Raw genomic sequence first — 18,852 nt, forward strand, 5'->3', positions numbered from 1 at the left:
TTGTCATAACCTGGCAGAATTTGAAGCCAGATATAAAAATCACAATTTTAGGGAAGACTTGCTCAACTTGCATTCCTAAAATATTCTCGGTATTTGTTAAACTTACAAAAGTATTCTCTGTAGGCATCTGTCCTGTGCTCTGAGTACCTATCCCATAAATTAAAATACACAACAGGATGGAATGTAAAGGACAACTAATACACATACAAATAAATATTCACTAGACCATTATTGTACAAATGGTGCGTTGTGGGAAGGTCTAGATGGGTTTTGTGTGCCATGAAGGTCTAAGCCCATGCTCTCACTTCCTACAGGCAGCAGCACACAGGAAGCACTTCTGGGGCACGGGTGGGGCAGGATAGGCTGCTGAATGTCCAATTACTGGCTCCAGCCCCTTCTCCCACACAAGTTCTGCTAACCAGATCGCACTCTCACTTCTCCTGGGCAGCAAGAGCAGTGTGGAGAAAGTAGCCAGAACCAGCAACTGGACAATCAGCCACAGGGTTCCCAACTATCTAATCACACAAACCCAAACACCCTTACCCAAGGCCCCATACCTGCCCACCCCATCTCCGAGGCCCCACCCCTGCTCTCTCCAGCCCCCATCCTTCCATTGCTCACTCCCCACACCCTCACTCACTTTCACCAGGCTGGGGCAAGGGGTAGGGGTGTAGGAGGAGGTTCAGGGTGTGGGATCTTGGAGGAGTTTGGGTGTGGGAAGGGTTTCAGGGCTGGGGCAGGGGGTTGTGGTGCGGGAAGATATTTAGGGTGCAGGCTCCGGCCAGGAGGTGCTTACCTTGGGTGATTCCTGGAAGTAGTGGTATGTCTGGTAGTGTCTCATAGGTTCAGGGGCAGCCATGTGGCTCTCTGTACTGCCTCTGCCTGCAGGCACTGCCTCCACAGCTCCCATTGGCTGCGGTTCCCCATTCCTGGCCAATGGGAGCTGCGGAGTCTGCTCTTGGGGTGGGAGCAGCGCACAGAGACCCCGTGGCCATGTCTCCTTCTAGGAGCCTCTGCTGGACATGTCGCTGCTTCTGGGAGTGTGCAGAGCCAGGGCAGACAGGGAGCCTGCCTTAGGCCCACTGTGCCACTGGACTTTTCGCAGCTTAAAATCTCCCAGATGGGCTTCAGTAGCCTCCAGGAGATAAAGCCTGATTCTGGGAGACTCCCGGTCATGCTGGGAGGGTTGGTAACTCTAATCAACCACCTGGGATTGATTGCAGCCCAGCCATGGGGAAAGAGAAGGGCCAGCTGGGACTGCAATAGGGAAGGGGCCTGGATAGGACAGCAATAACAAGAGGGCTGGGATAGCCGAGCAGGGGGCTTGGGCTGGGAAGGGTGGAGCAGGAGGCAGGGATGGGTAATAATGGATCCCCAAAAAAGACAAAATGCGGTTGGAAGGTCACCTTAGTAAGAAGTTTGGGAACCCCTGTGCTTGACTCATTCAGCCGTCAGCCCATCCCGTCTTATGAAACACAAGAAAAAGAGTGAGCTTTGCAACATACTTATGAGCTAGCAAATTAGACAATGCCAGATGAAGATCAGGAGTGCATTCCAAAGTTAAGGAAACTTCATGGAGGACACCCTGCCAACAGGCTTTCTGTCATTTAATCAAGTGGGCTCCTGTTGAAGTGCCTGTGCTGATCTCAGTTGTGACAGTATGACATGGGGGAAGAGGTGATCTCTCAGGTGACTAAATCCAAAACTATTTAGGGCTTGATTGATCAAAACTGATTCCTTGAATTCCACCCAAAAGCTTATTAGAAGCCAATGTGGATCCCAGATCTTAGAATGCCTGTTTAATGTGTTTCCAACATGTAACTGCTGAATAAATTAATCATGGCATTCTTCCTTAGCTTACACTTCTTATAGTTCTAAGGGACAGCCTAATGTACAGTGCATGATAGTTGAAGTCTAATATTGAGGTGACAAAACATGGATAATTATGACAAGGACCTCTTCTCATGAGGCATAGATGGAAAAAAGCTCTCTTGGCCACGTCAAGGAGCAAAGTAGAATCTAATAACACACCCAAATTTATGCAGCTATGTTATTGAGGCAGTGTGCACTTTATTTGTAAGAGATGCCATAATAAATTCCTCAGTCTTTCAGCAGCTTTTCCCAGCCCACCACCAATATCTCTTATCTTGTCTGGATTAAGTTTCAGACAGTAAATGGAGACTTAATCCAGACATAAATCAAGAAGCCTCAATCCAAGCTTCGATTTCATTTTGACACTCGGTAATTAATTCCATATCTCCAGTTGGGTCAATTTTGGAGACTTAGAGCTGATTACCATTGACATGCTGAATGCCTTTACAGCACATGCATCCTTATTAAGCCTCCCAGCAAACTCATGTACACATTAAACAAGAGCTATGACAATATAGACCCTGTGGCACTGCTTGGGAGAAGATATTCTGGGCAAAAGAACAATTAAAATTAACCTTTGTTAAGATAAGAACGGAACAACTCAAGTGACTCTTCATCCACTTGTGCTATCATGTGCAAACAATTTAAGAAAAGCAGTGGTCTGAAAAGCTGCTAACAATAATAATCAGTACAAACATATTGTCTTTATCCATTGCTAGAAGTTAACACAACTAGTACAGTTTCTACTCCATGCCCAAAACTCAGTTGACTTGGAGGTAAGGAAATCAGAGGACTCTCAAAGCTCTCAGTTTTGCACTGCTACAGCCTTCTTGACCTTCACCCTGAATCGGAGGTTGGATACTGGTCAATAACTAAACTAAATTACACTAATTGAATCTATTTCCCCTTGTTAAGTATCCTCACACCTTCTATGGGTCATCTCAATTATCACTTCAAAATTTTTGTTTTTTTTCTCTCCTGCTGATGATAGCTCACCTCAGTTGATTGGCCTCTTACAGTTGGTATGGCTACTTCCACCTTTTCATGTTCTTTGTATGTATAAATATCTTCTTGCTGTATATTCCAGTCTATGCATTCGATGAAGTGGGCTGTAGCCCACGAAAGCTTATGCTCAAATAAATTTGTTAGTTTCTAAGGTGCCACAGTACTCCTGTAAATTGTCAATACCAGAAGTTGCTTTCTTGAGCACTGGCCTCACAACAGTTTCTTAAAGAGCTCCTGGCATCCTTCTCCATTTTCCAAAAATACTGGCTATCTCAACCTATAATGGACCCAGTACCTCTGTACAGGCCTTCACCAACCAACAAGGTTATGCCAACAATGGCCAGCCATAGCCCACACCAAGCATTACTTATTATCAAATACTGAACAAAGTGACTCAAACACTGTGTTACTCATATTCCATTCCCCCTTAAGAAGCAAAGACTTCTGTGCACACAAAGTGATTTTAAAACTTGGGTTTTACAGTTATCATAGTACCTTGTTCATTCGTTGGGTTGAGAGAGTAAAACAATGTTCCTTGATGTCATATTCCAGTGTCCAGCATCTTATTGGTGCTTTAGTGCAGTGATTAACTATGGTATTTATAATTATTTCCTTTAATATATTCCCACATGTAATCTTCAATTTCTTGTTTTTAATAGAATATTAAATCCTTAATGGGGGTAGAAAAGACCAAAGGATTTTGCCAAATCGTGGTATCTCCCAGTTTTAGAGATGGAATGTCCCATTTGATTCAGTCTGCTGGTCTGGGAGGGATGACGCATAATACAGTCCTGATGGCCTGGCCACAGTCATGGAAACAGACCGATAATCCTTTCTCATGGAAAAATTTTGTTGGTATGTATTCTCTTAGTTTTATTTATGCCATTTTAATTAAAATATATAATGGTAATATATTTTAAATGTTATTTTGCAAGTTTGTTACCTGGAAAAACAAATATAAGAGATTTATATGCAGTTCTACTGTAAGACCTACTCAAAATAGTAGGCTAATGTTAGTCCCATTGAGGTCAATGAAAACTGGTGGGTGCTCAGCACTTTTGAAAATCAACACACTTTATTTAGATGTCAGAATATGAACTTCAAAGCCTAACTTTAGGCTCCTATTTTTGACAGTTTGGACATAAATAATTATAAAATTGGCCCCTTCTTATTCAAGAAATTTACTTCTTGTGTGCATTCAAATTCTTACCAAATTCTTTTATCAGCCTTTACTCCTTTTAGCCTGCTGAGCCAATACGAATAAGAAAGTGAAGCAAATGGATTCTGTTCTTTATTGTGCATTATCAGTTGAATTGATTATTAAATTCTAGAGCTGGCAAAAAAAACAGATTTTTTTCAGTAAATAAAATGTATATTCTTTATTGGAGCATTTCTAAGCAAAACAACCCTTTGATTTAAAATTAAAAATTGTAAGTTTCATTTTGATTCAAGTTACAAAATATATTTTTTAAAACATTTTTTCTCTTTCTTTCCTATTTTTTGCCATTAAACAAATGATGTCTAGGATTTTTGGGGTTCACTTTTTCTTCTTTTCTCATATTGCAGCTCTGTAAACTTTTCAAATTAGAGAAATTTTGAGAAGGAAAAAGAAAAACAAAGAGAGGAAAAAGTGTCAGGGGGGACTTGAACATTATTCATTTTATTGCACCAAATGACAAAAGGAGAGAAAAATGGGAAAAAAAGGGAAAAATTAAAATATGAAATTTCAAAAAAATGATCAACAATTCTAATGAAAACAAATTTTCAGTTAGAAACAAAATAAAACTTTAATTTAATTTTGTTTTGAAATTTTCACTCTAAAATTTTTGGTCAAAAAATTTTTTTTAACAAAGAGAACCACAACTTCACATACTCTGACCTGTGAGAATCATGGTTAGTGTATGAGTAGTCACAACAGACTGTACTTATGCACTGAAGCGGACAGAAATGTTTGTTGCTTTTCCAATTTGAGAATCCTAGTCTGTTAATTTATGTTAAAGTTTGTACTGCATTGCCTCTTATTTTTTGTACATCGTTTAACTGCACTGTTTTTGACATTCAATAAATTTCTGTTTATGGAGAATTAAATTATCTTTATTAGTTTACAACCCATATTGCAGAATGCATACAAATACTCAAAGCACGCAGCACTTGTAAATGTAAAGCACTACAGAACTCCTAGTTCAAGAAAACACACAGTCTAATATTTATAACTGTACAGCATAATCCATAGTTTCAGTAAAACATCTACTCAAATTTATAAATGTACGGCAATCATAATTCCTAACAGCGCACAAAACTCCTGGCCAAGAAACCACTGCAACACAGAACAACGGCTGACTGTTGAAGTGTTCTTTGAAAACTTTCTTCAATTGCACAGTTCCTTGTTAAGCACTTGTAATAGCCCTCATGTCTCACTGTTCAAAATCAACAGACAGATGCTCCACCTTTGCTCTCCACTCTTCAGCAGCTTTTCCCCGTTTTGCCTCACAGATATTATGCAGGACACAATAGGCAGCTATCCAGTGGGATATTTTTGTCACTGAGATCCATTGTATTGAGTAAACACCTTCAGTCTATTAAAAGCACATTCAACTGTCATTCTGAACCTGCTGAGATAGTAGCTGAATCATTGCTTGGTGCTGTTGAGGTAGCCAGCATACAGCTTCATGAGCCAGGGAAACAAGGGATAGACTGGGTCCCCTGAATCACTATTGTCATTGCCATATTGTCAGTGGTAGTCTGCCAGTTGGGAAAGAATGTCCCTGATTGCAGCTTTCTGACCAGTCCTGTGTTTTTGAAGATGCAAGCACATCTTCCCTGACCAGTCCACAGTGATATTGGTGAAGTATCCCTGGTGATCCACCAAAACTTGCATATCAATAGAAAAATAGACATTTCTTTTGATATACTCTGTGCCAATGTAGGATGTGTGTGTCATCTATCACCCTTCCGCAATTTGGGAACCCCATTTGCTGCACATTCATTCCCTGTGTCCTGCACATTGTTAAGAGTCACAGCCCTGTGCAGTAATAGCCCACATGACAACAATCACCACTGTAGATTTTCCAACTCCAAAATGATTTCCCACTGACCGGTAGCAATCCAGCATTGCAAGCTTCCAGAGTGCAATCACCACTCGCTTCTCCACTGTCAATGGAGCTCTCAATTTTAGTGTCCCTGTTCTGCAGGGTTGTGGTGGGCTCAGCACATAGATCTGAGAATGTGGCCTTTCGCATCTGCAGTTTGTCATTCAACACCCGAATTATGATGTGAACCCATCAGTCAGTGCTCATTTCTCAGGCCCAGAAGTAGGACTCCACTGTCAGCATGAACTCCATCAACAATCTTGAATTGCTGTTTGCTGTGTGTCCCTGAGCAAACTGTTTTTGGAGAAATCATCATATCCTCCATTCTTGCAGTACTTCTTGTAGGTCTGCAAATACAGGAGAATTGTGTGTCCTGTATTTCCAGTGTTTGAGAGACTAGTGCAGACCTCTGTGGGACTCCATGTGTCTGTCAAAGATGATGGACACCAAAAAGTGCTGAGTGAGTTTGTGGGAAATTTTTTTAAAAGCACAAAAATTATGGGATATGAATAGCATTATGGGATGGAAAAAGTTGCATGCTGGAAACTTAACTCCTAGCTCCCAGAGATCTTTAGGCAAGTCATTTCTGTCCAACAACACATTGCAAAAATGTCCTAAAAGGCATTATGGCAGATGGTGGCACATGGTACACTGATACCTACTTGTGATGAACTGCATTGTACATTGGCACAAGCACTCCTAGTGAGTACACACAGTGCCAACACAAGCAGCCAATTATGCACGAGTGATATACGAATTTTGATAGCTGAATGCCGACATAACTTGCATCAACAAAAATGTGTAGTGTAGATGTGGCCTATAGCTATACACATTTATTTAGGCAGTTATATAGCTTAGCATAAATTCTTCTATGTTTTAAATCTTTTTATTATGTTAGAAAATGGTGAATGACACATTTCTTATTTACTTGATGATTATTAAATTTTTACTCATGATTTGTGTCAAGCTGCTTTTGGATGGAAATTGGAATTCAATTTAAAATGAACAAAAACATGATTTCCAAATGTTTTTATTAGTTAACTAAAACTATCTTAAGTGTAGCAAAGAATCCTGTGGCACCTTATAGACTAACAGACGTTTTGGAGCATGAGCTTTCGTGGGTGAATACCCACTTCCTCAGATGCATGTAAATTAATTTTTTAACCTGGATTTTTCCATTACATGCATCTGAGGAAGTGGGTATTCACCCACGAAAGCTCATGCTCCAAAACGTCTGTTAGTCTATAAGGTGCCACAGGATTCTTTGCTGCTTTTACAGATCCAGACTAACACGGCTACCCTCTGATACTATCTTAAGTGTGTTGAATACAAAAGAAGAAAAAGGAAGTTTGTCAGAACATGCTTTGCATTGAAAACTAACTGGTTTATTAAACAAAGTATTATCTTTAGTTAGTGAACTGAACTAATTGTTTCTGGTCATCATGTCCTTCAAGATTTTTGCACTAGTTGATCTCATCCTCTTGCACCTAGTTTATATTCAGAGATTAGAAGAGGGAAACAAGTATTCCTGCTTTTTCAACTTCCAGTTAATTTCTCAACTTTGAACTGGTCTAGCTGAAAAACTGAAAAGAAAGATAGCATTCTCTCTGTGGAAGAGGATATTACTGTTAAAGCTGATTTAACACTTCCATAAACTCTGTTTCCAGGTGCTTAGCCAGAGACTTCCACCAGGTCTGTAGTCTGACTTTCTTTAAAACTTCAGCAGCACACATATACTGTGTCAATGCTCTTTTTAAATTTAATTTACATTATTTTATGTTAAGATATTAATATAGGTTGGCATATTTTCAGACTTCAGATAGGTTTATTTTTCAAAGAAAAATGTATTTAAATTAAATAAATGTGATTTAAATTAAAATATCAATTTTAAAAAAATCATTAATTTTTATCCACCTTGTGTGGATCTGGATGTGTGAGATTGCTGTCTTTGCTTCCTCTCTTAAGCAGGATCAGCTTTTAACCAAAGTTATCCTTTTTCACAATAGTGGCATTGTGGATTTTGGCCATCTAATAGCCTTCTTCAGCAACTACCAATTTTCATTCAAATGTTCTGATTTCAGATACAGTCCGAGAAACAACAGCGGCACAACAAGCTCTGCTGGTTGCTAAAAACATTGATTTGTTTCCAACAAATCAAGAGCGCTTTTCTGAAGGGAACGTAGATGTGTGGTGGATTGTTCATGATGGTGGCATGCTGATGTTGCTTCCTTTCCTGCTTCGACAGCACAAGGTACAGTATATGACTCAAAAAGGGAAATCTTGTCTTAGAAAATGAACAGCAATGACTTTTCTTTCACTAAGCATTACATAAAATTACTAAATAAATTCTTATATACTCTTTTACTTAGCTGTTTAAAGGATTGTGAACAGAAGGGGCAAAAATTATTTCTACGTTTGTCATATAAAATGCCTTTCCCCTTAAATAGGTGTGGAGAAAATGCAAAATGCGTATCTTCACTGTTGCCCAAATGGATGACAACAGTATTCAAATGAAAAAGGACCTTCAGATGTTTTTGTATCATCTTCGACTTAATGCTGAAGTGGAGGTTGTTGAAATGGTAAGCTCCTGTATATTTTACCGGTTACCTGAAAATCTTGATCTAAACTTGGAGGTTCTTTCTCAGACTCCTGGTATTTCTTTTGCCTAATGACATTTGGAGGGTAAACTAAGTAAGAGATCGTAGTATTTGGCCTAAAATAGCAGGAAAAGCAAAATTTAATGTTCCTACAGCAGTGTTAACTCAACCACATAATGCAACCTGTATATTTTATGGTGTATTTTTTACAATATAAGCAGTAATAAGTCAGTTTAATACACATATTCAAATACTGCATGTATGCAATATGGTTGAGTTAAGGTTGCATATTGTACCTTAACACATGTGTTTTCTGAATAAATGTGTTAGTCTCTAAGGTGCCACAAGTGCTTCTGTTCTTTATTTGGATACAGACTAACACTGCTGCTACTCTGAAACCTATTTTCTGACTGTGATTTTAACTGGGCAACCTTAATATTATATTACCATAAATTTTTGTATTTCATTTCCTAGTTACAAAATACTCAAAACTAAGAAAAGAGAGAATTCATGTTGCCTGTGCAATCTCAGTTTGACCCCCTTGTATGTATGCTTTATGATACAGGTTTTAACTACATTATCACAAACTATTTTTTCCATAAGGCCCCACCTCATTCAGTGCACAAGATGGAAAGCTTTCACTGAATGAGCAGCTATTCAAAATTTTGTTTTATCCACAGATTTTAGTGTGTGACCTCTGTTTTGTTGACTGTACACTATCCAAATCCTATTATGAATACAGAATTATGAATTTCCTCAGAGCCTTTTCTTTGGCACTGATTAGAATAAGTATTGAAGTGCTTCAGAAACATAAATTAATTTTCATAATACCCCATGAGACTAGGGCTATTATCCCCATTTATAAATTCAGGCACAAATAAATTAAGGCAAACATTGTCAAAAGTGTCCACTAAATTTGGGTGCCCAATCTGAGATGATTATGGCCTCATTTTTAAGTGATTTTAGTATTGTATAGCACTTGATATGATCAAAGCACATCTCCAATTGACTTCAGCTGTAGCTGCGAATGTTCAGAGCTTCTGGAAATCAGGCCCCAGATACTTCATTTTGGGCTAAAAAAAAAAAAAAAGAGAAACACACAATTAGTGACATCTGTGAAAAGTTGGGTCTACATGACATGCCTAGTATAGGAATTCACTGGCATAGATGAGGATTTGAAATCAATTCTCCAGGGCAGCATTCAGTTGCCTTAACCATAAGACCATTATTTCTTTTCCTGTAATCCCTTGCCTCATTGACTACACACCTTCGAATTTCTGCAACAAATGAGGCAGGAGAACAAACAAAGAACAATAGTATGTGATCACTACACAAACAGGGGGCTGAATTAGGGTTGCATTGTCGTAGTCAGGAAGGAGACATGCTGTAGTGTTCTGTATTCGAGTTTCTTAAGGGCTGATAGCTTCATGCCCAGACATATTGAATAGCTGTAGGCCAGGCAGAAGGTGACAAAGATGGATATATCTAAGGCCAAGTCATTCACCATGATGGGACAGAACAGACTGTTCTAGCCAACAGGAAATGATAGGAAGTTGTGGATGCTGCTGTGTGAGAGCTTGTGATGAGCAAGGAATCCAAAAATAAGTTATAAATATCTCCTTTCCCAGCCAGTCCCATTCTGCCCCCTAACTCTGGCTCACAGTCTCCACATCTAGTCTCAGTATTTCCACCCCTACTCTCAGTCTCCCCACTAGAATCCTTGTCCTAATTCCCTTACTCCTTTCCACCCTAGACTCCTTGTCCCTGTCTCCTTCCAAGCCAATCTCCCTCTTCTCCACCTCCTTCTAAGTCCCAATCTACTACCTCCAACTCCCTCTCCCTCTTGTTCCTTCTGCATTCAGTCAGGCAGCTTCCTCCTCCACACTACCTGTGCCCACCAAAGGAAGCATTGAGGGCATAAGAGAGATTGTCTCCTTGCTCTCGGTTACAGTGCCCAATGGAGAGCAGGAGCAGGAATTGCAGGAAGTCCTTCTCAGCCCCTGAATCTCTGGGGTGGAGCATGTTCAGTCCCTCTGTGGCAATGGTTCATGTGCAGTCCAGTAGGGATATAGGAGCTGTGAGAGGATGGAGCATGCCTAGTACAGAAGGAATTTTCTGATAATCTAGCTGCCAAATTCTAAGAGCATGAGATTTTTCAAAGGTTTATAACTTGGCCAAATTTGGGCAGATTTTCACAGGAATGGAAAAGGCACATCCCTGATGACAGGGTGACACCCAGGGCCAGCGCTTGCATTTAGGCGGCCTAGGCAATCACCTAGGGCGCCAGGATTATTGGGGGGCGGCATTTTGCCGGGGGGGGGCAGGCGGCTCCGGTTGACCTGCCGCAGTCGTGCCTGAGGACGGTCCGCTGCTCCTGCGGCTCTGGTGGACCTCCCGCAGGCACGACTGCGGCAGCTCCACCGGAGCCGTGGACCAGGGGACCCTCCGCAGGCACGACTGCGGCAGGTCCACCGGAGCCGTGGGACCAGTGCGCAGGCCGGTGAAATGGCCATGCACCTAGGGCGCTAAAAATACTAGCTCCGGTCCTGGTGACACCTGTACCAAATTTCAAGCCTATGCTCCAAAGCATAGAAGAGCTAGAGCTTTTCAGTGAAATGGTTGTAAGAATTTTCTTAACACAAGCAAAATGTATTTGGCTACCTATGCCAACCTATCATAAATAAAATAAAATTAGACAAAAACATTGACAAAAAGATTCACTGCCAACCAAGGAATCTCCTAGCTCTTAGTTTTAAATTTCCACTCAACATCAATGGTTTCTTGTTCAAGGGTCTCTAACAATATTTTTTTTAAAAATAACCTGTCATTTTACCCTCCCTCTGCCTCCCCCCACCCCAAGGAGGTATTTACCACCAGCTCCAAAAGTGGCTCCAAAACATTTTCCAATTAATTTTCACCAACATATAGGGGCATGAACTTAATTTAGAGGTGCCAGCTTCTCCATCACGTCAATGAGCAATGCCAGTGGAAAGTCAAGCAGAGAAGGCTCAATTTTTCCCTACTGGGGAAAGACAGAAATAGCTATGTGTGGTTCCAAGCTATTTTAGCCACAAAATAATTTGAAGATTCCTTGAAGCAAAAATGCACAATCCTGTCCTCTGAAGTAAGCAAATCCTGATTAAGCCAATTGTTTACCACCTGAAACTGCTTCTTTAGTTGGAATTTTGGCAGGTGCTTTGGTGAAGGTGAAGAAACAGAGCCACAGCAAAAGTTTGCGAAATTCTCTATGCTGCTATTGGTCAAAGTGTCAGCAAGACTTCCAACACCAGCATTTTACCCATTTTCCTTCTTGGTTCATGAGTTGCAGGTCTCCAGCAAGGATGAAGCTGCAGAGATGATACTTAAGAGCCACCCTCTAGTTACTCAAGGATAAAAAATTATTAGAATGTCTTAGAGGCCTCATTGGTAGAGTGCCTCTTAGCAAAATAGTATTCATTCTGTTCACCTTCTGAAACGTAGTAGGGTGCCTCAGCCTCTGAGACTGTGCAATTAAAACAGCTCCTTCATTCCGGAGGGGAGAGGTTCCCCTGGATGTGGCATGAGATGGGTGCCATCTCCACACATTCCCAGTCCAGCCCAAGCATAAGATCCAGAGTGAGCCAAAAAACAGAGTTTCATGCTTGTCACTTTGGCAATGAAATTATTGTTATGCTTCCCCACCTCATATTTACAATCTAATCTACATCTGTAGAGTGTCCAGAATAGCTTTTACTACTATGTCAACCAACTTAACTGCCAATCAATTAATGAGATAAAACCTAGCGTAGATATACTCTTGGTGTGAAATTTCTCATTGTCTTAGGTTTTATGTCCAGTTAATTTTCTGTGTAGTTTTTGTTGGGTTTCTCATGGTAGATTTTTCATAGGAAGTCTTTGAAATTGGGGTCTGGTTGAAATTTGTCCTTGTCAGTCTGACCTTTCATTTTTTTACTCATCTTTTAAGAAAAGTTATCAAACTATATAAAATTTATACAGAGGTGTATCCTGAGTAGATCTAGTACATTGTGTATTTTTTAAAAGTTGGATTTAGAGTTATTCTTAGTCATTGTCACAACTTGGTCCAGTCCTGGTCTCAGAATGAACACCAGTCTGCTATGGCAGAGACCCAGTGTTGAGGTCTGGGTAGTAACGGATCACTGTTTCTAGTTCTGGGTTACTCGGGTATGGATTCCAAGAGCAGACCCCGTGTTCGACACTCCTCTTGGCAGTGGAGGCCCCATAATCCGTTTGCCTAGACATGACTAATGCCTCAGCCCTTCTGAATCCCCTAGTTGCTTAGACACATTCCCTCCAGAGTCCACCTAGCTGTGTAAGCTGGTTTCCATAGTCACACCCTTCAGGGACCATATGGAGACACACAGGCTTTGCAAAGGAATTTCTTAAAGGGGTGTGCATGCGCGCACGCACACACACACACACTCAAAACGCTTAAGAGATTTACAGATCTATGGAAAAAGCAAGAAACACCTGAACACAATTCTCTCCCTCAGAGTCCTCACTACTCTCAAGCATCTTTTGGAATTTGGGCAGTGTCTGGGAAGCCATGACCCCTCTTTTGCCATGCTATTTGGTCTTCCCTTTCTGGCATGGGTCTGGCTCCCTCTGCTTAAAAGGCATGTGTCTTTTTACAGCTTGACCCCATTTTTCTTTCTGTCCTTCCTCTTGGTTTTTTCATTCCCCTTCAAGTTGAGTTGGTGGCAGAAAGGAATTTAAAAATCAGTGGTTCAGTCTGTTGCCCCCATCTTGGTAAGGCATTCAATTGTTCATGGCCCTTTATGTTCCTGTTTCATTTAGAATCAGACATCTGGGCACCATCTCCCCTAACGTAAGAGTGCTGATGCAATCCAACATGGCAGTTACAGTATACAGTGTAGGACATAATAAAAGTTACACTCAGAACAGAGGCTGAAATACAACATGGTATTCATTAAATCAGACTGGAGACACAGACATAACCTCCAAACTGTACATGGAGGTATTTCATTATTTTAAAATTATATCAGTCTTGAAGTTATTGTTTTATTGCACTGGGACGCTAGTGGAGGGAGGAGCTATAAATATTATTAGCTTTATTATTTACATTCAGCCGCAGTGAAAGTTGTATACTGTATGTTCTAGTTTCCCTCTTGGCAGTCAGATTGACACTATTTAACAAAATAAAGTTACTTACTTTACCTGCAGCTATTGCCATCTGAGTATTCTTTTCTACACAAATTCCCAGCTTTCCTCAATGCTGACACAGACTTCAATGGCTTAATCCAAAAAATTAAAAAAAAAAAAATTCTAGTCAATTAGAGTCTTAAAATGTACTTCATTAGGGTTTGGATCAATTGGTCACAGAAATCTTATTGAGAAAGGAAGTACACAGTCAAAACACCATTATCAACTTTTGCTTCAAGAAAATAGTCTCCCTAATGCAGAAAAAAAAAACCATGTTTCACAAGTCTTTCTTCTTCAAGTAGATGTCTCTCTGAGTGCTCCACCATATAATGTGCACATGCATGTGTGCTCTCAACCAAAGATTTGAATTAGCTATGTCCACCAGTTCATGCCTGTGCACTACACAACCTCGGGCTTTAGAGCAAAGGCATATAGGGAGATGTGAACCTGTTGCTGCTCCAGTTTTTTCTCAAATGCTGTAGCTTGAGACAGGGCAACTGCATGTCTGCTGCTTCCAAATAGCTCCTTATTTATTCATTCTTTTATTATTTCTTTTATTTTCTTAGTAACTTATTTTTTCTTGTTAAGGTCAAATCTGTGCCTTAATGGGGGTTTCCCCCACTTTTCTTTTCCCTGGTCTCTGGGATCAGTTCCTTGGCCCTGTCAGCCACATATCTGTGGTATGCCAAAGATCTGGGATTAAGAGCTTGCCAGGTGAGCAGTAGGTTTTTGCTCTTGAATAATGAGCATTTTAGCTGTCTCTGGTGTCTTTGAGACACTCACATCCCACCCAAGTGTAAAATTTGCTGGGGATTTAAAAGAAGGTATTGCAAAGAAAGGCTGAAGATTCTCCTCCTGGAGCTTTCCCCAAGGCCTGTGAAGTCTGAATCCCCACCCAATACTTCCGTACCTACTGGGACTATTTTGAAGATGAAGCACTCTAAACACGAAAGTCTCTCCTGAGAAAAGAAAAAGAGGTAGGACTTTGAACTGTTTCTTATGAGATCTTGTGTCTGGAATGGGTACCTCTGGGCTTCTATCAAACATCAGCACCATGCCACAGTACCATCTATACAGATGTCTGGTGATAAGCCTCCTAGCAAGAAGCAATGAGAACCATCTTCCCTAGCACTTTCCAGGCATCGAGACTCATAAAAATGTATGGACGTTCAACACACCGGTATCATCTTCATCTCAGCCCTCTCTTACCCTGTTCCTTCTCTGGTACCATCTTCCTTGGGTTATATGGGCTTGGAGCATAGGGATCCCACCTGGAGAGCACCATCAGCACTCTCCTCAATCACAACTCTCTTCCTGATTTAGGCTCTGATACTGTCTTTGGTCTTGACTATACATCATTATAGCCCTCTGGCAGCCTCTAGATTTCTTTCACATGAAGACCTCTTCATTTTGAAGGAACTGGAGTCCCAACTCTTTAGGAACACCAATTGGAGTTTACTACCAGTACCGCTATGTCTACCAACCACCTCCTTTCTTCAGATTGCAGCAAGAGTTGAACCTCTGGTACTTATCTATCCACCAGTACCTGCAGCACGGACACAACTGCTGGTTCCACCTCTGGCACTGATGCCCACAGCACTTCCTTTGGACTCAAGGGACGATACTCCAGACTCAGAGATCTTGGTGTAGGCTTCTTCTGTAGATTACTATCCAACACCTTAAGAAGTATACCCTGACAAAGACTCACCAGATTCCAAAAGTATCAGAGGGTAGCCGTGTTAGTCTGGATCTGTAAAAGCAGCAAAGAATCCTGTGGCACCTTATAGACTAACAGACGTTTTGGAGCATGAGCTTTCGTGGGTGAATACCCACTTCCTCAGATGCATCTGAGGAAGTGGGTATTCACCCACGAAAGCTCATGCTCCAAAACGTCTGTTAGTCTATAAGGTGCCACAGGATTCTTTGCTGCTTTTACAGATTCCAAAAGGTGCTCTGAGCCCTCCGAATATGAATTTCCCTGGGGTCTCTTCCCCTACTGACCTCCTCAATGGGCCTATTGAAATCCTTGGACAGCCTGTGGGCACCAATTCAACCGGGTTCCCATCTTCATGTTTCATGTTTAGACATTTCTCAGGCTCCACAACAGCCATCAGCATCACAACTTCAAATAAATCTTCCTCTTTCCCAGGGGACATGGTGATGCCACAACCACCTTCCTATGCAGAAGATTTTAGGTCCTCCTGGGACAGATTGCAGAATCTCTTCAACCTTTCATTGAAGAGTACAAGAATCCCATCACTTTGTCTTGGATCTTCTTCATACCACCCCCTCAAGCCAAGATTGCACTGCCTGTTAACCAGGCACTCTTCCCACTAGCCTGTAACATATGGCAGACCCCTGCCACTCTTGCACCTACCTGCAAATGGGCAGACAAAAAATATTACATACCAGCCAAGGAATTGTAATAGTTATTCTCTTATCTCATCCCCAACTCCTTGGTAGTGGATAAACCACTGAGCTCGCTCAAGATCCACACCTTTTGATAAAGGAGGATGTTATTCCTCTGCTGCTCTCCATTTTGAGGTAGCAACTTATCAACCCTGATGGCAAAATATGGTTTTAACAGATTTTTTTTCATTTTATTGCTGATTTGCTACAGAAAACAAAATGGAGCAGTATCAAACACTCATTTTGGAGGCCAATTTATCATGAAGGCTGTCTTTACAGGCTGCCCTCAATGCTGCTGACACAGCTTCGGATTCCTTAGCCACTGCTATTGTTTATTTTGCAATGAGCCTCTTGGCAGCAACCTTCTAGGCTCCCTAGGAAGATACAAAACACGGTGAAAGATCTTGCCTTCCAAGTGCTGAAGCCATTCAGTGGTAATACTTTGCTACACTTCCTCAAGGATTTGAGGGCAACACTGAGGTCACCTGAGATAACAAAGAGACTTTTTAGTAAATCACAGATAGCACAGCAATCCCAGCCATTCCATTCCCAACCATATCTTTTACAGACCCATGGAACCTTCTCGAAGGAGGCCCGGACTCCAAAAGAGAGTACCACCTCAAACGGCAGCCTTCTTACCCAGGCCCCCTTCCAAATGACTGTTTTGACAATTTGGTCAAGGGCTACAAACAATCCCCTCCCCTGGATTTTCTGTCCAAACTAGTCTTCCACTTCCCCTTCAGGGACCACCTGTCACAGTTTTACCTTCTTGGGAGCTTATCACCACTGGCAGGTGCATTTTAAAGATGGAGGCTTCGGGATACTCTATCCATTTCTATGCTGTGCCTCTCTCCCATCCCCATCCCTCTCATGAGGATATTTTAAAGCAGGAAGTTCAATCCCTAGTGCAGTTGGGGGTGATAGTTCCCTCAGAATTTGTGGAAAGAGAGTTTTATTCCAAATAGTTCTGGTTCCCAAAAGAAACATGGTTAGAGAGTGATCCTAGACCTCTGGAACCTGAATACTTATATCCTTTCACAGCACTTCAGGATGGTAACTTTGACTTCCATAAACCCAGCCCTGAATCAAGGGGATTGGTTTATTGCTCTTAGCCTCCAAGGCATGTATTTTCACATTGCTGTGCACCCTTCCTTCGAGCTTTTTCTGCACTTCTTCATTGGCTCAGAATGCTATTAATACCCGTGTTTCCCTTCAGACTCTCCCAGCCACATGGGTCTTTATGACAGTCTTCTCAATAGTGGCAGCTCACCTGCATCAAGACAGTATTAAAGTCTTCCCCTATCTGGACAACTGTCTTCTGAAGGGGCATTCTGCTCTAGAGTTCCAGTCTGCAACCAACAAGGCTCTAATGCTGTTCCAATTCCAGGGGCTTTGTATCAACCTGAAAAGTCCACATTAACACCTGTTCAGTGGATAGACTTCACTACCATAGAGCAGATTCTTTGCCATATCCAGTCTGGTCACTACCCTCCAGCTGAGTCTAATAACCTGTCTTCAACTCCTAGATCCCATATTGGCCTCAACATTTGTCACATCACATGCAAAACTACATCTCCAATGCCTTCAGGCCTGGCTCAGAACCATTTACACATCAAACAAGCACAGCCTTAGTGAGCAAGGTTCTGTACCCTCACAGATGCTGGACATCCTCAGGTGGTGGCAAGACTCCTTGCAGATCTGTCTGGGAGAACCATTCTCATACCTGCCACTAACAGGTGTGTGGGGAGCCCTCTTGCAAAGATCTACTGCTCAGGAAAGATGGTCTCCACAGGAAATATTACTTTACATCAATGTTTTAGAGCTACAGCTGATTTGTTTTGCATGTCAGCACTAGACATTTAGGGACACCATGTCAGAATAATGATAGACATGGTCATAGATTCCAAAGGAGATTTCCTTAAGGTACTGAGAACTAAATTAAGATTTCAGGAAGATGTGGGGTTCAATGTACTATGTAAATCAACAAGGTGGAGCAAGATCCCAGTCCTTATATACAGAATCTCTAAAGCTATGGCAGTGGTGCATTGCCTGCCACATAGAGATTTCCACTGTTTACCTTACTCAGGTATCCAGAATACAGTGGTAGATGCCCTAAGCAGAAACTTTCATCAGGACCACAACTGGTTGCTCAACAACCTGATATTTCACATTTGCAGAGTTTGGGGCCTCCTGATAGTGGATCTCCTTGCCAACCAGACCAATACGAAATACCACATCTTTTTCTCCAAAGGGGGACTATGTCACAAGTCTTTAGGAGATGCCCTCCTAGTCTTCTATCCTTGCACCCTCCTCTGTGCCTTCCCTTCAGCAATGCTAATCCTCATGGCATTAATCAAACTGTGGTCGAAGCAGGCGAGGGTCATCTTAATAGCGCCTTCTTGGACAAGACATGTGTGTTATTCAGCTCTACTTCACCTTTCTGTAGAGATACTTCACCGTCATACCCTGAAATTGAACCTACTAACACAGAGCTTGGGCATCATGAGCCATCCCAACCTTGTATCACTGATCCTCAAGGTCTCGCTCCTTGATCATTCTCGATCTTAAAGGTGGACTATTCATCTGAAGTACAGTCCGTAGTGCTGAATAGTAGAAATCCACCCGCCACATGAAAGGCTTAACAATAGAAGTGGAAATGCTTCCTGTCCTAGTGTTTCTGTCAATCTATAGCCTCTCTT

At 41.5% G+C, this 18,852-nt stretch overlaps 1 protein-coding gene across 4 annotated transcripts in view; it reads left to right on the top strand.

The window, feature by feature from the left end:
- Positions 1 to 18,852, top strand: part of SLC12A7 (solute carrier family 12 member 7) — a 283,500-nt gene that overhangs the window by 235,953 nt on the left and 28,695 nt on the right. For all 4 annotated transcript variants that reach the window (XM_030551652.1, XM_030551653.1, XM_030551655.1 and 1 more), the window contains exons 18-20: positions 3,537 to 3,732; positions 8,048 to 8,217; positions 8,414 to 8,545. In XM_030551652.1, coding sequence (XP_030407512.1) covers positions 3,537 to 3,732; positions 8,048 to 8,217; positions 8,414 to 8,545 — 498 coding nt within the window. The remainder of the gene's footprint in view (positions 1 to 3,536; positions 3,733 to 8,047; positions 8,218 to 8,413; positions 8,546 to 18,852) is intronic.

The sequence above is a fragment of the Gopherus evgoodei genome, chromosome 2 (genome assembly GCF_007399415.2).
Source record: "Gopherus evgoodei ecotype Sinaloan lineage chromosome 2, rGopEvg1_v1.p, whole genome shotgun sequence".
Classification (NCBI taxonomy): Eukaryota; Metazoa; Chordata; order Testudines; family Testudinidae; genus Gopherus; species Gopherus evgoodei.